This window comes from Echinops telfairi, unplaced genomic scaffold, assembly GCF_000313985.2.
Source record: "Echinops telfairi isolate 266 unplaced genomic scaffold, ASM31398v2 ScPeMD7_655;HRSCAF=1070, whole genome shotgun sequence".
Classification (NCBI taxonomy): domain Eukaryota; kingdom Metazoa; phylum Chordata; class Mammalia; order Afrosoricida; family Tenrecidae; genus Echinops; species Echinops telfairi.
The window spans coordinates 30,767,276-30,791,845 of NW_022104553.1; the positions used below are offsets into that span (position 1 = coordinate 30,767,276).

Here is a 24,570-nt window from a genome sequence, read left to right on the forward strand (position 1 = left end):
CACTTGTGCGCAGACGCAGGGTGACAAGCTCACAAGCGTGCCCGGTGCGTGCTCCACATTCAGCACACACTAGCCCACCCCAGGATATGGCTTGGGCCTCACGGTATAGGCAACACACACTGACCTACACTGGCTACCCCGCGAGAACACCCTCTGTGAGGGTCCCCAATCCTGGCTCCGCGCACACCAGGCCACGCGGATCACACGTGAGGGCTTAACCTAGATGCTGAAGGTTGAGCACACGCATGTGGGACACGTGTGGAGGCCTTCGTACACGACAGGCTCACAACAGGCTGTGTGGATTGAAGGTTGAAGGATTAGCACATGCCGGGCCATGTAGGCCGTGTGTTTAGGGCCTAGCGTGGGTCTGCCCACCCGGCCACACCCAAGGCACACTGAGCTGTCTCTACCAGAGGCCCCCAGTAGCTCTCCCTGAGTGTCACCCCTGACCCCTGCCTGTCACCAACACACACTGAGGCCCCACTGTACAGACAAATTATTTAATATTATAACCAGGGACCCTCCTCGCCCTGGAAAGGGGGTGGGCCAGGGGCTGGGCCCAGCATGCATCCCCACTTCTTTGGGGTCTGATCCCTCCCCCAGCTCTGCTGGGTCCCAGGGCCACAGCGTGGGCCGTGGGAGCGGAGGTAGAGGTGGGGCAGCAGAGGGGAGCCTGCAGGGGCCACAAAGGGGCAGACAGAAGCGGGGGCATGGGGACAGGGACTCGGGTCCACAAAGGCCATGATGGCTTCAGCCTGTCCACCGGCCCAGGCCTCAGAGCAGGCGGCAGGCGTTGCCCACGCTATCAGCAGACGTGTCCAGGTCATGGCTGTAAGGGGAGTCCCAGTCCCGCATGAACACGGCCTCCAGCTGGCTCCGGAGGCACCCCCGCCCGTTCTGGGTCACCAGCAGTGAGGTGCCCGCCGTATCTAGGAAGTAGCTGCCGGACCAGTTGGACGTTCCTGTGGGGCAGGGAATGGGGCAAGGTCAGGGCCCATGGGGGCACCCAGGCTGGGCGTCCAGAGCCCTCGCTCTGTCCCCCTCTACCCCAGGCAGCCCGAGGGTCACTCACCGATGTAGGCAGCACGTTCAGTCACCATGTACTTGTTGTGATTGACCCGGGCATACGGAATGCGGGCCTGGGCCTGATCCGCTGGGACCACAAAGAGTTTCTGGGGTGGGTGGAGGGGAAGGAGTGTGAGACCCTGGGTGGGTTGGGAGACGCCCCAGTGTCAAGGTAGTGGAGACTCAGCTGCTGGCCCACAGGACCGCCTGACAGAGGGTCCCCGGGAACCACTGGCTGAGAGCGGGGTCCCTTGCCCTCGGCAGCGGCTCCGGTTCGCCTGCAGGCCCGCACCTCACACCTTCTCAGGCTCAGGCAGGTGAGGTTGGGCAGGTCACTGCCCACAGGCCCTCTGGTGGCACAGTGGTAATGTGCTGGATTGCTAACCACCAGGTCAGCAGTTCGAAACCACCAGCTGCTCCCAGGGAGAAAGTGGAGGCTTTGTGCTCTCCCTTGGGAACTCACAGGGGCAGGCTACCCTGTCCCACAGGTAGAGGGCAGTCAATTCTTCTGTTGATTTGTCTTGGTTGCTGCTCCAACTCCTTCTGCCCCTTGATGACCAGGCTCGCTGGGGCTGTTCCCTGCCAGGGGGCAGGGCAGGTTTGTGCCAGCAGTGTGCTATCCTGCCCCCGCAGGGGCTGAGCGTGGTACTTACCACTTGGATGTCGGAGTGGGTGTGGTTGTCCCGCAGGGCGGCCAGGGAGAGCAGGAAGGCCCGCATGGACGGATCCGAGTGGCCCCAGCAGCTGACCAGCAGTCGGACCTTGACGCCGTGCTCGTAGGAGGCCCGCCTCAGCCCATCATCGATGGCCGGCCAGAACCTGGAGCGGCGGAGGGGGTGGGTGGAGTGATGCCCCCTTCACCCTTTCGGCTGAGGCTGAGCCCTGCTCAGCTTCTGAGAGTCCCCAAGCCCCCCCATCTCCAATTCCCTGCTTCCAGCGCCTTCAATCCCACCTTCTACCCACACCGCTTCCGTCTTCCTCATCTCGACCCTCCCTCTGTCTTGCTCACTGCCCCCCCCCATGTCCTGCAGTCCCAAAGCCATCTTCCTCATCCTCCTCCCTAGCCCCCAGCCCTTCCTCCCCATCCCGATGGGAAATTCCCCAACCCTCATACTCTTGGCCCATCTTGTCCGCCAAGCACCAGGTTCCTGCTTCCCACCTGTTCTGGAACCCCCCCAAAGTCTCATCCCGAGCCCCCAGCTCCCAAAGCCCAGCCTCTCCTCTGAACCCACCACGAAGCCATCTCAATCGCCCAGGAACCCCCCCCCTCGGCCTCTTCCTGGGCCTCCCCTCCCCTCCACCTGCTCCTTCGCCTCCCCTGTTTCCTGAGCCTCATTCCTCCTCTCCCTCCCTCTCCGCCCCAGGGCCCGCCCCCGAACCTGCGTGGGCGGGAGAACTCCATGGTGGGCAAGTAGTTCATGACCGCGATGTAGATGAAACTCCGAGCATTGTCCACCACATTGAGTAGAGCCTTCAGGTCTGGGGTGCGGCCACTTGGACAAAGTGGTGGGGGTGCACTCTGGGGGCAAGAGGGTGTGGTCAAGGCACGTGCCCTGACAAGGACGCTACCTACCCCCGGGGGGGTCCCGTGTTGGGACGGCCCCGTCTGGAGCTGGGTCCCCTGGATCTCAGCATCCTCAGGCCCCATGAAGGGGTGGGGCAGTTAGCACATGTGGCTGATGGCCCAAGACAAGGTAGGTTTCAGTGAGGTAAGCCTCAGGTCACAAGCTGGTAAAGGGAGCCGGGATGAGAACCCGGCTGGCAGGTTCCAGACGCTCTGGCCTGACTAAGCAGGTGGTTCTGGCACATGGCCCGAGTCCAGCAGCAGCCCCAGCAGCCTGACCTGGGAACGTGTTTGAAATGCAAATTCTTGGGCCTCACTGCACTCCTCCTTTGGTGATAATTGGGTGGTTCACTAAGGCACACTCCAGGCTGGCTCTCTTTCTTCACTTTGCTTCCCTGAATGCCTCAAAGCCCGTCCCCTTCACTGGGCATGCCTCAGGTGCCCATCAGCGCCAAACCCCTTCTCCAGGTCCCTCCGTCCCTACAAGAGCCTGTGGGGTAAAGGGCATTGCTGCTGATCCCTGTTCTCAGAGGAGGAAACAGAAACTCTGAAAAGGAAGTGGTCTTGGGATCTTACTTCCCTGTGGTGCCGGGATGGCTATGTGCAGTCCCCAGTGAGTTATGCTTCCCCATGCTCACACCTTGGTGCCGGGGCCTTCCACCAGGATGCTGGGCCGGGGCCGTGGGACTAGCTCTGGCCAATGCGCATCAGCAAGTGGGTGTGCTACAAGCAGAGACTTGAAAAACATGTATGCATTGGCGTAGGCGTTGCTAGCACCCAGCTGTCACATGAAACAGCCAGTGCTGCCTGCTGGAGATGTGTGGCTCAGCCAACAGCCAGCGCCAGTACTGGTCACGCAGTGAGGCCCTGTCAGAGCAGCCAAGCCCAGACGAGGCAGTCCCTCCACCCAACTTCAGAACATGAACGCAACAAGCACTGCATGCCCCTCACATGCAAATATCTGCCTGCTACGGACAGAGGACTAGAACCACATGAGTGACCCAAGTGGGAGCAGACGAACCGCCCTGCTGACCCTAGCCCAAAGGGCTGACCCACAGAACTGGGAACAAATAAAGTCATTTTTGTCCTAAGCCAGCACATTCTGGGTCGATTTGCTGTGATGCAACAAATAACGGATAGACGTACTTCCATTCTTCACACGTCTACTTTTAGGGAATGCTGTCCTGTAATCTGGGCTTTCTCTCGTCTCGGCTGCCTCTCTCATCCCTGCCCGGGGGAGGAGTGTGACTCGGGGCCACGGAGAGGTTGGGAAGAAACCCAGTCAGCAAGTGTGGCTCAGCTACTGCTCCATCTCTGCCACTTCTTAGCTGGATCACAGCCCCGCTGTGTCTGCGTCCTTGTGTATAAATGATGACAACAGCTTTACCTACCAGGGTGGTTAAATGAACAGGTTACCCGGGACCCAATAATCCCGGTTATTATTGACCTGTTCATGACATTAACCTTATTAGTTTACAAAAAGACAAAAGGGCAGCTAGGCCCGTACTGGCCACTGCGGGTTACTTTCACGGGACGAGGCATTTAACAAGCCCTGTCTGTGAATAATGTGGGCCAGTTGATGTCTGTTGGCCTTTGGGGAGCCCCATACAGTATCAGCGGAGTAGTGGTTATGCGTTGGGCTGCTAACTGCAAGGTCAGCAGTTCGAAACCACCAGCCGCTCCTTGGGAGAATGATGGGACTTTCTTCTCCCAAAAAGAGTTACAGGCTCAGAAACCCACAGGGGAAATTCTACCCTGTCCTGTAGGGTCATTATGAGTCAGTATTAGCCCCATGGCAGTGGGTTTTGAGAACCTCCCCCACCCAACTACAGAATATGCAATATATATAGTCAGCTCCACCCAGTCAAGTCCTATGCATGGTGACCCCTGTGTGCCCAAGGTGAACTGTGCTCACAGGATTTTCAATGGCTGGGTTTTCAGCGGCCAATCACCAGGCCTTTCTTCTGCCGTATCTCCAAGTAGATTCAAACTCCCAACCTTTTGGTTAGCTCCCAGTTACACTAACCCACAGACAGGGCTTGTTAAATGCCTCGTCCCGTGAAAGTAACCCGCAGTGGCCAGTACGGGCCTAGCTGCCCTTTTGTCTTTTTGTAAACTAATAAGGTTAATGTCATGAACAGGTCAATAATAACCGGGATTATTGGGTCCCGGGTAACCTGTTCATTTAACCACCCTGGTAGGTAAAGCTGTTGTCATCATTTATACACAAGGACGCAGACACAGCGGGGCTGTGATCCAGCTAAGAAGTGGCAGAGATGGAGCAGTAGCTGAGCCACACTTGCTGACTGGGTTTCTTCCCAACCTCTCCGTGGCCCCGAGTCACACTCCTCCCCCGGGCAGGGATGAGAGAGGCAGCCGAGACGAGAGAAAGCCCAGATTACAGGACAGCATTCCCTAAAAGTAGACGTGTGAAGAATGGAAGTACGTCTATCCGTTATTTGTTGCATCACAGCAAATCGACCCAGAGGCTAAAATGAAAATTCTCTATCTGGGCTTTTATTTATACCATCAACCTTCCACCCAGGATGAGGTCCAGAGTCCTGGGGACCAAGAGGTACTGAGACTGCCCACTACAGACGTGAAAATATTCGCAGCTCCCACCAGTAGTTCCCTGTCTACCGTCCTCAATCCCTGCAGCCATCGCAGCGGGGCACTTTCTACATCAAAGGCAGTGTGCTGCGCTGAGTCACGTGAAAAAGTGGCTGATGCAAATAAATGAGGAACTGGTTTTATCCCCTTCCCTGCCTATTTCCTGTTTTCTTTCCTCTGTCCCTAGCCCTTCTGAACCTTGACCTTGGACGAAGCTGTCCTTTGGAGCTCAACTGGTTGATTATCCCAAGGGGTACGTGTGAAGAACTGAATTCTTCCATCTTCTGGCATGCAAATGAAATCTAGCGCTTGAACTGAGAGTCTGCGATGCTGGGCGGTGCTGAGCCAGACCAACGACTCCACAGATGGCCATGAACCTAGCTGACCCCGTGCAGCAAGCCGAGAAGGTCGTGACCATCAGAGAGCCCCGCTTTCTAGCTGAAAGCAAGACCCAAGGAGGCTGGGGCATTTATTGTCCGGAGCCCTGATCAAACACAGTACTAGGGGCCGACAGTCAGTGGTCAGGGTTCCGACCCCCCCCCCACTCGCCCAGGCCACTCAGCCAGGCCAGATGAGGGCATGAGCCATGAATGGGGGGTGGCCATGCCCCCTCCCCAGACTCACCGCCAGGTAGGCCAGGGCAGGGGTCCCGTTGAGGCAGATCTCCATTGGTGTCTCTTGGTTGTAGCGTGTGTCATAGACCCTCGGCCAGGTGGACGGGATGGAGCTGCCTGCCTGGCCCAGGAACCAGTAGGCCTCAAAGATCTTGGTCAGGTCTCGAGCCAGGCAGCTGCAGTTGTACATGACCACGCCCAGCTCCTTGACCTGTGGAGGGCAGAGCCGAGCCAGGGTGTAGTGGTCTGGTGGTCCCCAGATGACAAGAGGTACCCCTGGTCCCCTGGGTCTGCAACGCAGCCCGTTTCTCCTGGATTTGGGCTTTCAGCTATTTTCTCAACCTTCCATGCAGGGTGAGGTCTGGGGGGCCAGGGGGCACCCCAGGCTGCCCACCCCAAGAGTGGCAGTCTTCTCAACTGTAGCTCCTGGTCGAGAGTGCCCCATATCTGTGTGGGCAGTGGCGGGTGCTGTCCAATCGAGCTCTGTGCTGCCATGGGAATGGTCAACATTCACACTGTCTAATATGGTAGCTTAGGTCCCTGCACCTGTCTCCCCGCTTGTCGGGCTTCTCTGTCTCCTCCTGCTCAACCTCTTGGCTCCCCCCCACCCCTCTGTCCCTTAGTGCCCCCTCCTTTTCTGCCCCAGTCTTCTCACATCCCTCCCTCTTCCCTGTTAGAGTGAATTGTTTCCCCTCAAAAAGTATGTGTCAAAAATCTGAACCTCCAGGCCTGTGGTTCTAATCTCATTTGTGAAGATGTTGTCTTTGTTATGTTCATGAGGCATGCTTAATGTAGGGTGTGCCCTGAGTTCATCTCTTTTGAGATGTAAAGGGGATTAACCCAGTAAGGGAAAGAAGCCAGGTGAGGAATGAGAGATGCAACCGGATGCAAGGATTGTCCAGGACCAGAGGATGCCATGACGGGGACCTTCTGGTAGCGCTGAAAGAGAGACAGTCTTGCCCTGGAGCTGGTGCCCGGAATTCAGCCTTCTAGCTCCCTAATCCATGAGAAAATGCGTTTCCTCTGGGTCAGGCCACCCACTTGTGGCATTTCTGCTTTGGCAACACAACAGAACTAAGAATTTGGTACTGGGAGTGGGGTGCTGTTCTACAGCGCAAATGTGGAAGCCGTTTTGGAGCTGGGTACCGAGTAGACACTGGAAAAGTTTTAAGGGGCCTGGTGGCTCGGTGTTAAGTGCTTGGGTGCTAACTGAAAGGGTGGCAGTTTGAACCTACAAGCTGGTTCACGCGAGAAGATGAGGCGACATGGTTCTGTAAAGATGATGGCCTGTGTAGCCCTACAGGGCAGTTCTACCTTATTCTATAGGGTCACGGAGTCAGAGTCCACTGGATAGCAGTGAGTTTTTAATAGGTAAAGCCTAGGTTGCCTTGAAGAGACTGTGGGTAGAATTGTGCACGCCAACCACAATTCTGGGGAGGACTCAGGAGGAAGTGAGAATTGCAGAGAACGTCTCTATTGCCTGCGAGCACAGGAAGGCATGAGCTGCAGAATGCTGCCAGCAGCACGGGTGTCCCATGTGCTTCTGGTGAGCCTTTACAAGGATGGACATGCGATCAGACCAAGGAGGGAGGGTGCTGCTTCACATGCAGTGGCAAAGAGCGCGTCGGAACTATGCCTGCACATTTGGTAGAAGGCACGACGTGGAAGAAAGGAGCCGGATATCTGTCTGAGATCTTCGAGCAAGATCTTAACGGGGCTGCAGGGTGTTTCCTTGCTGCTGAGAGGAAAATACAAGAGGAAAGAGATGGGCTTAAAAATGCTCTCCTCGGACCACCGAGAGCTGAGAGGAACCCTAGAGACTCTTGCTCTAAAATACCCTTTGAACTTGAACTTGAAGCTATTTCTGCAGGTCACTTTCCAGGCAAATAGATGGGCTCACTAAAGACTCAGGATCACGCATGCGCCTTGTTTAAGGCTCCCTTAAACAAGTCACGCTCGGACACCCAGCAGGCAGCATTGACCCAGAAGCAAAGAGGAGAAGACAGGAAGGGGAAGACAGGCTGGGTGAACAGCGGAAGCAGAACAGGGTGGGCGCAATGAGAAAGCTGACGTGTGCTAAACATGGTAACCAATGTCACAGAACAAGGAGTGTATTCCTATAGGAACCTCCTGCCACCCACTCCACGCTGCCCGGGCTGCACCAGCTGTCCTCTGAGCCCCGTGCTTCCCTCATCGCTCTGGTGACAACCCTGTGCCCACTGGGTGGAGGTCAGGCATGTGGGCTATCTGAGACACAGAGGTCTCTTCGACGTCTCCCCTCAACGGGTGAGATTAGTGGTTTGGTTCAACCTAGGAAATACGAAGGGATTTCAATGAATTCATAGGGGAAATCCATGATCTTTTAATCCCATTTGTCCATGAACTTTTTCAAAGCCTCCCATGTTTGCTGAGTAAGTGGATGAATGTTTTTTGTTTTTTTCAATTCCACACCTCCATTAAGCTGGTCCTTCATCCTGGCCCTTCATCCAACAGGTATCAGATTCGAACCTCTCTCTGTTACCCCAGGAGGAGTCAGACACCCCTTCTGTGCTTCCCAAGCCTTCTATGTCTCCCTGACCTTGTCCTCAATCCTCTGGCTGTGCCCCACAGCCTAGCCCAGAGCCCCCCACCCAGTCCAACTTCAATGCATCCACCCAGTCCAACTTCAATGGCCTCCCTCATCCCAGTCCAACTTCAATGCATGCACTCCCCTCCTCCCAGTCCCCCTCCTGCACCTCCCTAATCCCAGCCCCAACCTATCTGCCTGGGTCTCTCCCACCCTGGGCTTGACACTCTTAAGGTGTCCTGTGTGGTGACAGGCTTGTCCCCCATGGGCCTGGGATATCCAGGAGTTCCGGGAGCTACCACCATGTTCACGTCATCACCAGGAAGCAGCTGACTGTGCGCAGGCACCAGGAATGCATAATAAAGGTCAAATGTGTGGGTGGGGCCTTGAGGGGCCTTGCGTGGCTGGGAAAGAGTAGCAGCTGCCACAGGGGCTCAGAGGGAACCCCAGCTTCTTGAGTGGGGGAGGGCAGTAGAGGGCTGGATTTAGAGATGTTTAGGAGGGGTGGTAGGAGGTAGGAAAGAGACTGGGTTGAGAGAACTTGGGCACTAAGGAGGAAACAGTGAGAGACCGGATGCCCTGGGGGGCAGAGAGCAGGCCGGAAGGGCCAGTCGGCAGATCACAAGCTGACCTGGGTCAGGGAGCGCCAGTCCATGTTGGCACTGCCAAGGTAGAAGTGGGTCTGGTCTATCACCCAGAACTTGGTGTGAAGGACGCCGTGGGTCAGCTTCTGCATGTCCACCATGCGGACCTGGGCGCCTGCAACCAACAGGGGTCATGAGGGTGGTGGTCAGAGGCCTGAAAGGCCCGGCCAGGCCCAGCCCCAGGGCGCCCCCAGCTCACCACTCTGCAACAGAGCCTGTAGGTTGGCCTGTGGCTGGGGCCCATTGGGCTTGCTCACGGCGATACGGACCTTCACACCTCGGGGTGCCAGGGTCTGCAGCTGCCGCAGGACCTCCTCACCCTGGGGGGAAGAAAAGCTTCTGTCGGATCTGGCTAGCACCCAGCTCCAAATGGCCTCCTCCTGGGCTTGCCCTGAACTTGAACTTGGAGGCTCGTCCGGAAGTGAGCATAAGTTACCAGATGGTACACTGAGCCAGTGCACCTAAGGTCAGCTTTGCAGGTCCCTATAGCCCCTTCTATCCTTGTGGCATAGCGGTTATGCATTGTGCTGCTAGCCCCAAGGTCAGCAGTTTGAAACCACCAGCCGCCCCACAGGAGAAAGACAGGGCTTTCTACTCCTGTCAAGGGTCACCGGCTCAGAAATTCACAGGGGGCAGCTCTACCCTGTCCCATCGGACCACGGAGAGTTGGAATAAACTCGGTGGGAGTGAGTTTGGTTGTGGAAGCCCCTTCTAGATGAGGGAGCATCAGAAAGTTTGTGGACAAATCCCGTCACCCTTTCCTCCCATTTTCCTATGAGTGTTTTGAAGCCCCTTAGGATCTGCTTTAAATATGGGCTCATCCGACCTATCTCCACACCCAGAGCCTCCCTGGTGTTCCTACATCTCCTGGGAACCTCCCGGGATCCTCCGCCTGGTGGGATGTGGGGCCAGAGCCCAGGCTGGAGGCTGGGGAGGTATGGGGTGAGGCATAAGGACTCTAATAGTGACAGGTGACAATGTTCTGACACTGATCTGCTGCGGAGCAGGCCTGTCCTAAGCCCCCTCCCATCACAGCCCACTGAGGCAGGCTGGATGATAAACCACACACACCCTGCCCGCCTGCCGGTGAGGACACAGGTTCAGTGGTGGCCCATTGCTTGCTCCTCCGTTGTGGGAGTCCACACGTTTTTGAACTTTGGGAAGTGACAGTAAGGTTGAAGCCCTGCTGGTCACAAGGAACAGGCAGCAGAGCGAGGGAGGAGCTGCGGTGGGGTGGGGTGGGGGGGCTGTCCCCCAAGCGGTCCTTTTTAAAATGTTTGACACTTGACAGTGTGAAACTGAGGACCAGGAAGGGAGTGCTTGCGTACAAAGTCTTTATTCTCAGGATTGAGGCAGCCCGGCGGGGCCAGGGCTCTGGGTGGTGGGAGGCCTTCCTACTTAGGAGTCCCAGTCACATTCTCATAATTAAACCCCCCCCCCCACACTGTATCCTCCCATCATAATGCTGACCTAATGATAGCTCTTACAAGCACATGGCTAGTTACATGGTCGGCAGCTTGATCACTAGCAGCAGACACGTTGCTATTGTTCTTTCCGCTCAGGGACAGTCACTCCCCCTCACCTCCCCCCAGCGTTGGTGTTAGGTTACTCCCCCAGTGAGCTCAGGGATCTGTTAAGGGTTAAGATACTGCCCACCCTGTTAAGGTGGTAGGTGTCTGTGGTTGGGGAGGCTTGCATGCCCCAAGACGATATAAGTTGGTGAAAGACTGCATTCTCTCTCGCACTCTGACCTGGTCCTGATGTCATGGAGGAGGTGAGCACCCTAGAAGTCTGTCTGCCTCATAATTTCTTCCCTCAATGACACAACCATCCCCGAGGACCCATGTGGATGTGGGCTGGCTCCCACGCTTTACTGAAACAAGGAGTGGATGCAGACCCACAGCTCCCCAGGGGATGGAGCAATCACAAATGCTTACGAAGGGCTGACCCAGGGTTACCATTCACACTGGTGAATCTATCTCCTCCTTATCACAGGCCTAAGGGGCGGGTGCCAGCGATCAGCTCCATTTGACAGATAAGGAAAGCCAGGAGGTAAGGTCAAGGTCACACCGCTGAGAAGGAGGGAGCCCTGTTTCTTTGTGGGGCTGGATCAGGGTTGCATGTGGGCGCACAACCGCTGCGAAGCTAATCCCCCGTAACCAAACCTGCACCCTGACATTCAGAGACCTGTGTTCGGAGGGCCGTGACAAACACCCCCGGGGCCAGGAGGCTACGTGAGGACAGCAGTGCCAGGCACCAGTGTCCAACCAGCCCATTTGTCTCCTGGGCTGCAGCATGCACACACACACACACACCACCCCCCAAGCTAGGGCCCAGGCTGCCACGTACGTACCTGCTGGGCAGAGGGCTCCTGGGTGTGGGTGTCATTGTTGGTGAGGGTCCAGTAGAAGGAGGCGATGTCCAGGCTGCTGTGGGCCCCGGCGAGCAGGCCCAGCCAGGCCTGGCTGGTGGAGGGGTTGCCCGCAGAGGCATTGGGGAAGTCCAGGCCCTCAGGAATGCTCTCTACCAGTACGGCCCTGGGAGACAGGGGTGCATGTGCATACTGGGCCCAGGGACAGGAAGAGTGACTGGGTGCATGCATGTGCCTGCAGAGCGGCGTGTGTTTAGGCGAGTGTCCACAGACTCGGATCGAAGACGGTGGGCATGATGTCTGGGCAGGAGTGTCTGTCTGTCCACCGCTGGAGGTCTCACTGCCACTGAGACCTACAGGGCAGAGCAGATCTGCCCAGTGAGCTGCTGAGGTTGAGAATCATGACAAGAGCCGAATACTTCACCTCTCTTCTGTGGAGTAGCTGGTGGGTTTCAACTGCTGACCTTGCGGGGTGCAGCCCAGGCTCCTTACAGTTGTGGCTGGGAGACCCTGGTGCATGTGTCCACAGATGTGCAGGGAGAGTGTGTGTGCCTGTGTGTGTGTATCTACAAATATGGCTGGGAGATTGTGTGTATCTGTTTGTGTCTGGCCATAGATGTGGAAGGAGACTGTATGTGTGCCTTTGTCTTCACAGATGAGAATGGGAGATTGTGTGTATGTGTGTGTCTGTTTGTCTGTCCATAGATAATGGACAAAAAAATTGTGTACATGTGTGTCCACAGATGTTGGTAAGAGATTGTGTGTCTGTCTGCAGATGTGGGTGGGAGATTTTGTGTGTGTGTGTGTGTCTTTTCACAGATACAGAGGGGAGATTTTGTGTCTGTCCACAGACAGAGATGGAAGTGTGTGTCTGTCCACAGACAGAGATGGAAGTGTGTGTCCACAGACATGGATGGAAAATTGTGTGTGTGTGTGTGTGTGTCCACAGATACGGATGGAAGATTGTGTGTCCACAGACATAGATGGAAAATTGTGTGTGTGTGTGTCTGTCCACAGATATGGATGGAAGATTGTGTGTGTAACGGTCCACAGATGTAGATGGAAAATCATGTGTCTGTCTACAGACATAGATAAAAGATTCTCAGGATTGCTATGCTTCTGTGTCTGCCCACCAATACGATGGAAGTCCTCCCTGGGGCTGCCATGGGAACGGCTCATAGGCGGTGGGCCTTGAGGAGGAAGAACAGGACCCTGAACTCTTGAGTCTCCTGCCCGTCACGGTGCCCAGGTGGGGTGTGTGGCTTCGTGCAGGCCCTGCTCCCTGTGTGTCAGAGCTGGTGTCTGTGGGCAGGCCCCTCCCCTTGGCCAGCTGGCCCTCCCCCCACTCACTCGCAGGGGTCGTAGCAGGGAGCTGGGCGCTGGTTGGGCCCGAAGAGATGCAAGTCTCCGTATTCCCATAGAAACAGCTGAGTCATCAGAGCACCGAAGCCCACGACGGCCAGGATGAGGACCAGCAGGACCCAGCGGGCTTTCTGTGGGCAGGAGAAGGGGGTTAGCGGGCCTTGGGGGCGGGGCCGGCCCCCCTCCCCCCCGCGGGGGCTGACGGAGGATGCTGGGCCTCCCTACCTTCTCCGCAGCCTTCCAGGCTTCGATCTCATTCACCGGCAGCTCGCCGGCCGGTTCCTCAGCAGGCACCTTCAGCTGTGGGAACGTGGGGTGGCAGGTCGGGTCCCCCACCCTCCACTGTGCCCAGCCCCCGCCCGTCCCCCTGGCTCCCCTCCGCCTACCTCCTGGTACAGGAGTTTCGGCTTCATCATGCTAGACAGCTGGGGGTGGTCCGCAGGGCCGAGGCGGGAAGGTGGGTGTGTCAGGGTCTCCAAGTGGGGCAGCCGGGGGGCTGGGCGGGGCGTTCCGGCCTTTGGGGGTGCATCCCAGGGGGGCAGGTCAGTTTAGAGGCTCTGGGGATGCCCTGGGTCTCCTCGCCTGCCATCACGGGGCCCCTGGCACCACGCCCACCACCCCAAAAGGAGGAAGCTGGTCAGCAGGGCTTTTGCGAGCTTCCAAGGTCCAGCTGCTGCAGGCTTATTCCCAGCCCCGTGTAAGGGCTCTCCTGCCCCCCATCTCGTGCCCACTCGGTCCCTCAATAGCCCAGCCTGTCCCCCGATGAACCCTCTCCTGAGCTCGCATCCAGACCGGCCCCAAAAGACAGGTCTGGATGGGGCCAGCGGAGCCTCAAGTCCCTGTGCCGGGCTTTTCCCAGTTCTGGGATTGTCCGCGGACATTTTCCAGGTGGCTCGGCTGCCCTCCCTCCGCGTCAGGTACCGACCGGACAGCTCAGACCAGAAGCCCGAGACCGGGGGGGGGGGTCTCCCACCGCCACCACCCAGCCCACTGCCCACCCAAGAGGGGCCTCGGCCTTACGCGGCAGGCGGCAGCTGCACCCTCGGCGGGCCCCAGCTTCTGCCCCGACAGGCTGAGCCGGGCGGCACGGGGGGGCGGGGCCTGAGGCTCCGCCCACTGCAGCGGGGATTCTGCGCACTGCGAGCGAGCCGCCTCCGCCGCCCGGCTCCCCGCAAGGAGAAGGGGGGCCCGGCCCCCCATGGTCGCCTGTCCCCAGCCCGCCCGGGGCCGCGGTGCACAGGGTAGGGGTGAGCGTCGCCACAACCCACGCCGGGGCATCCGTGCGGGACCGAGAGGCCCGCGATCCAGACAGAGGGGGCCGCCCCCACATTTCCTCCCCATCTAAGAGCCCTGTGAATGTTGGCATCGCGGACGCGCGCCTCCCGATCAAAAAGACACGCAGAACAGAGGATCCTTGAAAGGGTTGTAAGCGCAGGCGGAGAGTGAGATTGACTGATTTAGGGGGGCAGCGGCAAAGGCAGGCGGAGACACTGCCGCCCACGCTGCCCGGCGGGAGGGAGAAGCCGTGGCGTCGGTGGTGGGGGTTCTGCTAGAGCCCCTGTGTCCCGCTGCATTGGGGTTCTGAAAGCATTGTGATATTTTGATAAGAAGGTTTTTTTAAATGTTTTTTTTCAATCTGGTTGGAGGTCTCCCTCCTCCCATTCTGTATCTCCCTGGAAGAATAAATTGGAGACCCCACCACAATGCCTCTCAAAGAGCTAGGGAGCCAGAACACCCCCACCCCCAACACACACACACACACACACACACACACACACACGCACACACACGCAGGAAGTCAACACATACCTGCAGAAAAGGATTCCTATGGAGAAGTGCGGTTACATTCAAGAGAGCGAGGTGTGGGGGGTGCTTTCGATTGCTAGTTCACTGTCTGTTCTTAAAGTGGGAACTCTAAGCTACTTTAAGGACCACCTGATGGCCAGTGGTTTGCTTTCCGCCCCGAGCCCCAAAGGTTAGTGCCCTGAACCCACGCAGCAGTGCCACGGAAGAAAGGTCTGGCTAGAGATCGGCTCCGGGAAGATGATCACAAAGCACATCGATGGAGCAGGAGTCAGGGTCAAATCCATGGTGGACAGGCTTGTTTGTGTGTTTGGTTTCTACGCTCCTTCATAGCGACCCTCGAGGAGACAGAGTAGAACTGCCCCTGTGGGTTTCCGAAACACTAAATCAGGTGAGTAGTCGAAAGCCTCATCTTTCTCTGGTGGAGCAGCTGGTGGTTTTGAACTGCTGACCTTGGGCCTAGCAACCTCCTACCCGACTCTGCCATTGTCAGAACGGATTCAGTGGCAGTGAGGCATAAGCTATAGCAATGCGTCTCTGGGTAGGCTAAGAAATGATTATGAAGCAGACTCACATGTTGCCAATGCCACAAGCTTTACGACTTAAAAAGAAAATGTAAAAGACCAGAATTATTGTGATTTCAAAAAGAAAACTCATGGGCACTGAGTCTACAGTGATCCTATATGGGATAGAGTATGACTGCTCTCTAGGGATGACGAAGCTGCAAGTCTCTGTGGGAGCAGACAGCCTCATCTTTCTCCTTCAGAGAGGCTGATGGGTTTGACCCACCAACCACTGGGTCAGCAGCCCGGTGCTTAACCCACTGTGACACCAATGGCACTACGTTCTCCCTTCACCGCAAGATAAAGTCCACAGCAGAAGTGATCATTTATAAGCCCCACCCCACCAACGCGTGATCCTTGGGGGCTGTTCTGTACTCTGGTGGCCTGGGGTGCCCACTTCTAGCAGAAGTGTCCCTTTAGACCAGCCAGGGCTAAGGAGGGAGAGTGTGGATTTGCTTGGGCGTGCCCCAGAGCCCCTGGAGCATTCTAGGGGCCTCTCATCACTGGGGCTCAGTAAAATGCAGCCCCCAAAGGGGCAGCAAGCAGATTCAGGTTATTGGGCAGCCCAGAGGTCACCCAAGCCGGAGAAAGGTCTTAGAGGTGGCTGACCACAGGCTGGTCGGTGGGGCAGGAAGTGTGCGCCTTTTCATTTAGAGGCCTGGATGAGAAATAATTCATTTAAGAACTGGAGTTGGCACCACAGAGGATATAAAAAGTAGAGAAACCCAGATGAATGAGAATCAATCTCATAGTGGGGTAAGGTGGATGGAGGCGTGCTGAGGGTTGGGCCTAAAGCACAGGCAACAGGTATGTGGCACTAATGAGGTAGTGTGTGTGTGTGTGTGTGTGGGAGGGGGTGATGGTACATGTCTGCTTATGCATTTTCAGTGGCCTTTCAAATTGTATAGTGGTCCGTCATAGCAGCTTCCTTTTAATCTTTGCTGGTTGTTTGTTTGTTTTAATGAAGGGAATCCACTTAAGGCATTTAGAACAACAACAACAAAAAAACCAGGACTAGGGAAGTGGTTTAGACCATCTACATTAGCTGAGACTGGTGATGCCATTAGCAGCCTGGGCTCTGGAGCCAGGTGCCTGTTGGAATCTGCAGCTGGCTGCTTGACCTCACTTGACATGTGGCAGTGCCCCACTGTTCCTCAGTTTCCCCCTCAGCAAAATGGGCATGAGGGCCTTAGCACCTGCTTCACCAGGTGTTCCAGGAATTCTCGGGAGACACTGAATACCTGCGACAAACATACACAAAGGGAGAGAGACAATAAGCAAAGTAGTAATGTAAATATTAGTGGGCTACCTGTGGAGCCACTAACTGCCAAACAATCACCGATGCAGGTTGCTAGAGAAAGATGCGGCTGTCTGCTCCCAGAGGTTGACAGTTCTCCTCTGGCTCCAGGGTGACCCAGTCGGAGTTTGGCTTTGGGGTTTGGATGGAGAAGGGGGCAGAGGGTTTGCAATTTTAAATCAGGAGCTCGTACAAGGATTGAGGGGTCAAGGAGGGGAAAGAGGGAGCTATGTGGGCATCTAGAGGAAGAGTGTTCCTAGCAGAGGACGCAGTCAGTGCAAAGGGCCTGGCGTAGGAGTTGAGTGAGGCGTATGACTGGACTGGGTAGAGTGGGCCCCCAGAAGTGGTGAGAAGATGATTCAAAAGGGTGACTGACAGGTTGTGCAGGCCTCTCTGGACTGTGGTGAGCAGGGAGAGGGAACCATGTCTCAGACTACAGTAATAACCACACAGAAAGGGGGTGGGACAGTCCCTGTGTGAGGGATGCGTGTCCAGTCACATCCCATGGCAAAACTGCCTCCCCCGTCCGTTCCCACGACCAGGCACAAGACGACTGCATTTTATTGTAGGCCTCCTCGTATTTGAAGGGGCTGTTTGGCATCGTAGGTTACACGTTGGGCTGCTAACTGCATGGTCAGCAGTACGAATCCACCAGCTGCTTCTCCGGAGAAAAATGAGGCTTTCAACGCTTGTAAAGGTTTAGTCTCAGAAACTCACAAGGGCAATTCTGCTCTGTCCTATAGGGTCAGAGTGTTGTTTTGTCTTGATTTAGGATTAAGGAATTCTGGGGTACTGTGGTTAAGCCCTGGCTGCTAACCCTATAGGCTGGCGGTTCAAACCCACAGGCTGCTCCGTGGGAGAAAGATGTGACAGTCCCATTCGTTAAAGATGGCAACTTGGACAGATATCCTATGGGGCAGTTCTGTCCCACCCAACAGGTGCCCATGAGGTAGAACTGATTCAGTGACATTACAAATAATGCACATGGGATGTATGGACATGACATCACGAGATTCAGGCTGTTATAGGAATTGAGTTGGGTCCCCCCACCCCCGCTAAAATACGTGTGGCCAATGCTAACTTCTGTGTGGTGGATACAGTCCCATCTGGGAATGGAGAGCCGCCTCTGATATGTTAATGGAGCTGGGTTCCTGTCGGGGTATTTTGAGTCAATCTCTTTCACTATATAAAAGATGTAAAAAGTGAACCCAGCGGAGGCGGGGAAGACATATGCCAAGCCACCTGACGTTGCTTCAGGAGCAGCGGCTCGAAGAGACAAGGCCTTTCCTTCAGAGCTGACGCACAGAGACAAAGACTTCCCTCCAGATTCCGACTTCTAGCCTTCTAAATGGTCAGAAAATAATGTGTCTTAAAGCAACCGCCCCTTGTGTTGCTGTTATAACCTCACTATAGAACTAAGCCAGGCTCCTACTTTGAGAGTGGTCTCCCCCAAGATCCCAGGCTTGAGAAAGACGGTGGTCTCAGCTGGAGAGGGGATGGGGGACCCCCACCCCCAGATGTGAGAGTGCAGGTTGGCAGAGCTGGACGGGTAGGTGTTGGCATTCTCTCCTCAAGAACCCAGGACCCCATGGGGCTTGTCCATGAGCTCTGTTTACCTTACTGCGGGTGGGAAAACCTGTGGAATACCCCCTTTCCTTGGCCGGTGACTCTGCCCACCACAGACAAGGAGGAAGGAAACCCACATTCACAGCCCCCAGCACCCCACTGGAGGGTGGGGAGATGTGACTCCTCTCCACCACGGGTGCACTGGATTGGAGTGTCCGGGGTTCAAATCCTTCCTCCGCTACTTTTCTCTTTGAGGGACCAGGGACCTGGGCCTTCATTTCTCTGCGCCCTGCCGACCTCAGAGGTAAAATGGGGCCCTGCTCTACCCACTCGGAGGGCGGTGACTACGGACAATGACGGTTAGGGGTGTGGGTCTCAGAGTCCCACAGCCCTGGGTCCCAACCCAGGCAGGTCTGAGTAAAACCCAATGCTATTGAGCCGAGTCGATCCAGACTCGCAAAGGACAGAGTGGAACTGCCTGCAAGGGTTCTCCAGGCCGTAAATCTTTGCTTTGGGTAAATCTGCTGCCCGAGAGAGGTCTTTAAGGTGTTGAAAAGCAAGGATGTTCCTCAGAGGATTAAGGTGCACCTGACCTAAGCCATGGTGTTTCCATCACCTCGTATCCACGTTGGACATTGAATGAGGACGACCGGCGGCGAAGCATCGATGCATTGGAATTATGGTGCTGGCGAAGAATACTGCCCGCACCGGGGACTGCTGAGAAGACCAAGTCTGACTTGGAAACAGCGCAGTTGGAATGTGCTCCTAAGAAGCAAGGATGGGGAGACTTCGTCTGACATGCTTGGGACGTGCTTTCAGGAGAGACCGTCCCAGAGCCGAGTAAAGGGGCAGCGAAGGAGAGGAAGCCTCTGGACAAGATGCATCAACACAGTGGCTGTAACGATGGGCTCAAACCTAAGAATTGCGAGGCTGGCGCAGGACCCGGTGGGGTCTAGTTCTGCTGTACATCCAGGTGAGGTGCTATGAGTCAGAACCAGCTCCATAGCACTGAAGGGCAAAGATCAGCCTCACCTTTTGCCTGCTGGTGGGTACAAGCCCTTACCAGGTCTGTGCAGAGCTGGGGAAAAGGCCCCCCCCGGCTCTGAGCTTCCCTCTCATGGTCTGCAAAAGGAGGTGGATGATTCCAACCTCGGTGCTTGATGGCAAAGATTCGTCAGTTGGTCCACGGCAGCCAGGGGGCGTGGAGCCCTGTGTGCAGCCAAGCCTCCACGTCGTGTGTGTCCCCTCCTACCCTGCCACAAGTCCGGAGAGAAACCAAGTCCACGCCTGATGGATCCCTCTGGCCCGAGTTCAGCACAAAGGAGACTCTGCCAAGTGGATTCTGACTCACAGCGCCCCTGCAGGACACAGGAGAACTGTGCGCGGGGGTTTCCAAAGCTGTGGATCTTTCTGCTGGTGGGTCTGAACGGCTCACCTTCCGGTCAGCAGTCCAACGCTTAACCCACAATGTCTCCAAAACCATAACCGATCCCCTGCCACGGAGCCGATCCAGATTCCTAACAACCCGCTAGAGCTGTGTAGAACTTCCCCCCAGTGGGTTTCCAGGGCGGAAGATACATTGATGAGAATAAGACCAGACCCCAAATCAAACTCACTGCCCTTCAGTTAATGCTGGCTCCTAGGGACCTGATAGGGCAGGGAGACCTCCTCCTGTGGGTTTCCAACCCTGGAACTCCTTACTAGAGTAGAATGCCTCATTTTTCTCCCCAGGAGCTATCTGGTGGTTTCGAACTACTGATCTTGTGGTTACCAGCCCAATGTGTAACCACTTATGCTACCAGGGCTCCGAGAGAAGACAATCTCATCTTTTTTCCTGCAGAGCCGCTGGTGGGTTTGAACCTTCAACCTTGTGATCGGCAGCCCAATGCTGAAACAGCTACGCCACCAGAGGTCTCAAAAAAACGGTTGGAAGCAGGAGAGCTGGAAAGTAGTTGAGAAAAGGCTCCTGGCTGCACCTCGGCAGAGGACAGGATGCAGTTTTAATACACAGTGAGAGGAGCCCTGGTGGTGGTGTGGTTACGCGTTGGACTGCAATCTGCGTGGTCGGCAGTTCTAAGCCACCAGCAGCTCCACAGAACAAAGACTGGGCTTTCTACTCCTGGAAACGGTTACAGTCCCGATGCGCCCGGGGGCACGCTATGAATCAGCATTGCCTCGATGGCAGTGAGTTTGGTTTGGGGGTGGCCAGCTTGGGTTCTAAGTCCAGGGCAGATAATGGCATGAGTGCCTGGGAGTGCGGGCAGGGAGGGCAAGAGAGGGGGAAGGTACCCTGCTGACTGGCCCTCTGAGAGGGCACAGGAGGCTGAGGGGATTCTGAAGCCGGCTGAGGAGCCCACGTGAAGCACAGGCATGGGGGGCCAACAGGTAGAAATCGAGGAACCTTTGAAATGACTTAAAGGGGCAATCTGCTGGTATCCAGAGAACTGACACCCACCCCTGGGGACTGAACAATCAATGGTCTGTAGCCAAATCTAGCGAAGACAGAAGAGAGCCGATGGCTTTGCCAACTGTTATTAGTATCTAAGCAGCCAACCTTTCCAAGGATGCCTAACAGGGGCATCAGAGAGAAGATGCTTGGTCTGAACAACCATTCAGTCGGTCAGTCACAGGTCGCAAAAGCTGAACTCAAACACTTAGGCATTTAAGCAGTTGCCTGTTTCCCCCCTCAACAAACAAACAACCCCCCCAAACCTTCTATGGCTCCCTGTTGCCCTCAGGGCAGAGGACAAACTTCTCCAGTCCCAAACCACTGCCCCCAAGTGGATTTTGACTCGTGGATTTCTCCCTGTAGGACAGTGTAGGAATCGGACTGTCTTATCTTTCTCCTGTGGACCGGCTGGTCAGTTGGCAGCGAGGCGCTTTAGCCACAGGGCCACCAGGGCTCCTCGTATATGTCCTCACACCAAAATCTCATCAGGTGGATGGTGACTCGCAGCGGCCCGACAGGGCAGGGTGGAACTGGCCCCGTGGGTTTCCGAGATGGTCACTCTTTAGGGGAGCAGGCCGCCTCGGCTCTCTTCCTCGGCGCGGATGGGGGTTTCTGACTACTGATCTTGGATCACAGGCCAACATGCAGCCACTGCGCCCCCAGGGCTGCTCCTTCTATGTGCAAAAAGGCCCCACGAGCATGCGTCCCTGGGAAAGTTTCCGTGCCTCTCTGTCATCCCAAAGTTCCTCTCCCTGGAATCCCAGCTCTGGAGATCTTCCAACTTCCCAGACTCCACCCCACACCCCAGGTGTCCCCCAGACCCACAAACCCAGCATGTCCCATGCCTACCTCTTCCCTGGGTCTCCCCTTCACAGACAGCCATCCTGCCTCTCCCAGGTCTCCATTCATGCGCCAGCTCCCCACAAAAGCCTGACTCTCCCCAAGCCTTCAACCCTCCCCAGAGCCCGTCCACCTGGCCTGAGGAGGCTCTCCCCACACCCCCAGCACCCTACCTGGGCCTTTGGCCTCCACTCTCAGTGTCTCCAATCGCCCCTCCCATCTGAGTTTGACCTGTCCCTCTCCTGCTCAGACTCTCTGTACTTCCCTACTGCCCTCAGGAGAAAGCCCCCCTTCTCAGTGGCTCCCAGGGCCCTGGGTGAGCTTCCCCTAATGACCTCTTTGGCTACCTACTCTCTCACCAACCTTTCAGCTCCAGCTGAGATAAATAACTTTCAGTTCCTTCAACTGAAACCGCATCTTCACCACCAAAACCTCCCCCGGCTTGCACCCCCTGCCTAAGTCCTTCCCCCACTCTTCACATGACCACTCCTATTTGCCAAGTCCCATGCCGCTCTTCTAGGAGCCCTGGTCATGCAGTGGGTTCAACATCGAGCTGCAAGGCCAGCAGTTCTAATCCACAAGCCGCTCCTGGGGAGAAAGATGAGGCTGTCTGCTGCTCTAAGGATGGCAAGTCTTGGAAACCTGAGGTCCACCCTGTCCTATAGGGTCGCTGCGAGTTGGAATCGACTCGATGGCAGTGGGTTTGGTTACGGACTGAACTGTCACCCCCAAACATATGTTATAAATCCCTAACCACCATGCCTATGGTTGGGCTAACACAGCGGCTGCAACAATGTGATCCACTGACAGTGGCGAGGAGGGCTTGGCACCAGTGGGCAGTGTTTCCTTCTCTCGTACATAGGGCCGCTACGAGCCGGAACTGAACTGACCGGATGGCACCTACCAACAACATGCCAGTGGTTCTAATCCCATTTGGGGGATGAGTTGTCCTCTTGATGGTCAGGAGGCAGGATTTGTGTAGGGGGTCTCTTGAGTTTGTCTCCCATGGGATAGAAGAGAGACTGGACACACAGGCTAAAAGGAGCACCGATGGGGGGAGATAAATGCCAAGGCACATGGAAATCGCTTAGGAAGAAGACATTGAAGAGCCTCACTTTACAGGTGTGGGAAGTAAAGATTCAGACAGGTTAAGTAACTGATGCAGATGGACACAGCCCAGAAATGGAGGAGCCGGGATTTGAACCCAGGCCGCTGCCTTTGGGCACCATGTGCAGACAGTGATAAGGGCCTCCCAGTCATTTGCCTGCCCTCCCTCTCTGACAGCAGCTGAACCCAAAGGTGCCTTTGACCTCTCCAAAAACCCACCAGTGGCCTCCCCCCACCTCCCATTTTTCTGCCGGGGCCATTTGGACAGGACAGCTTTCTCGGGGCAGGAAGGCTATGGGAGTGCAGGTGTCCAGCTGGTGGCTTCTGCCATATCAGGCCATGTCTGTTCCTTATCCTGCCATGGCCCCCATCTCATTCAGATTAAAAGCCAGAGTCGTCTCCATGGCCCACCTCTCCCCCATCTCTCCTTGGACCTTAGTCCCCACCCTCCTCCCCTGGTCCCCCTCTCTCTACCCTCCCTGGCCTTCTCATGAGCCCTGAAAATAGTCCCAGCACTCCTCTCCCAGGCCTGCCTTTGCATGTGCAGTTCTCTCTGCCTAGAATGTTCTCCACTCCCCCACCCCCCAGATATCTGCACCACAATCTCCTTTCCTTCCAGTTTTCGCTCAAATGCACCATCCTCAGAGAAGCCTTTACTATTTAGAGCAGCACTATTTTAAACCTCCACCCCAGACTCCCCCAGCTTGCTCCTACACACCACACAATTAACTTACCTTTTGTTTCCTGCCTCTTACTCTGACAATATCAAGTCCACCGGGTGGGGGACTTTTGTCTACTGGCTCCCTGCTGAGGGTCCCAGTGTCTACTTAGCACAGCCCTGGGCACTACTAGTATGTGCTTAAGGAATCCTTGGTGAATGATTAACTTGTGGTTTACTGTCCTTCTTGTAGATGCATTAACTGAGGCATGGGACATTTTGTCACCGGCCCATGGCCCAAGTTCATGCGGCTAGTTAAGTGTGGTACAGAGACGGTATCAGCTGCCCTGCGAGGGCCAGCTGAGTGAGTAGATAAGATACCTACCTCTCCATCGCGGCATCCTGTACCCTCAGTTCTGAAAGTCAAGGTTTGGTCTAAGCTACTCACATGCTCCTCCTCCTCTGCCCACTCCCCCCTGGACAAAGCCCTACCTGGATTTCCACAGCACTGGCTATAGAGGCCTTTATTTATTATTTATTTATTTTGATTTGGGGGGTGGTAGTGGTGTGGGCCTCACGCAATCCAGCCACATAGTGAGAGGGATGAAATAGTTACACGAGCCAGGTCTATGATGGCCAACGTGCCACCCCTACGGGTGATGTGGGTGATATGGGAAGTGTGAGGACACCGGCCGGCGAGGGGGAGGAGCCACACAGTGAGGAGGTGGGAGTGTCCAGGCTGTTAGGCAGGGATGAAGGCGATGGGGGGTGGGGGGAAGAAGGGGACATGGCCATATTGTGCCTTTCAGAGGAATAAACTGGCGGGGCTCCCCCACCGTCAACTCGGAAGTGGGTGAGCAGGCCAAGAGTGGACAGGTAACTCGAGGACCCAGTCAGGGAAATGACAGAGGCAAGGGGGCGCGGGAAAGGGCCCTGTGACGCTGCAAGTAGGAGGCATGGGCGGCGACCGTCGAAGGAACCCTGGTGACGTGGGAGGGCGATGAGGATGGCTTAAGTCAGGGGCGGAGAAGAAGGTGACGTGGGATTATGAGGACTTGTGACCACAACTGTTTCATAAAGGCGACATGGCCCCTCAAGACGGGCAGAGGCGACAGAAGACGATGGGGGCGGCGACATACGGTGGCAATGGGGCGCAAAGGAGGAACGACAGGGATTCACGGGGGCTGATGGTGACACGAGCTGGCCCGTGGCGACAGCAGGCGTGGTGACGACTTAAGTGGAATGAGACACGGGGAGGGAATGACGACACAGAGGCATCGAGGACGACAGGAGGAGAGGATGTATTGTCGGGGGAAACAACACAAGGAGGGCGGCCGGAGCGCCGCGCCCGCCGATCGCACCGTACCTGCACGTCACGTCTCCCACTCCCGGACCCAGCCCCGCGCGCACCTTCCAGGCGGGAACCCCAGCCCAGGCCCCGCGCAAGCGCACTCCAGCTGTACTGCGGAATGGGCGGGGCCGGCTGTGGGG

The 24,570-nt window shown here is 56.2% G+C and overlaps 1 protein-coding gene across 2 annotated transcripts; it reads right to left on the reverse strand.

Annotated features, from left to right (window-relative positions):
• Positions 1-484: 484 nt before the first annotated feature.
• On the reverse strand, positions 485-24,520 carry PLD3 (phospholipase D family member 3). 2 transcript variants are annotated; one of them, XM_004710331.3, is made up of 12 exons: positions 24,446-24,520; positions 13,183-13,311; positions 13,022-13,096; positions 12,785-12,927; positions 11,417-11,600; positions 9,263-9,383; positions 9,051-9,178; positions 5,864-6,064; positions 2,445-2,584; positions 1,719-1,884; positions 1,073-1,172; positions 485-962 (listed from the first exon to the last, which is right to left on the reverse strand). In XM_004710331.3, the coding sequence occupies exons 2-12, from the start codon at positions 13,210-13,212 to the stop codon at positions 775-777; spliced, it is 1,476 nt and encodes a 491-aa protein (XP_004710388.1). In that variant the 5' UTR covers positions 13,213-13,311; positions 24,446-24,520; the 3' UTR covers positions 485-774. The 2 variants fall into 2 exon arrangements, with proteins under 2 accessions (XP_004710388.1, XP_045148545.1); XM_045292610.1 differs by lacking the exon at positions 24,446-24,520 and adding an exon at positions 13,817-13,886.
• Between the last annotated feature and the right edge of the window lie 50 nt (positions 24,521-24,570).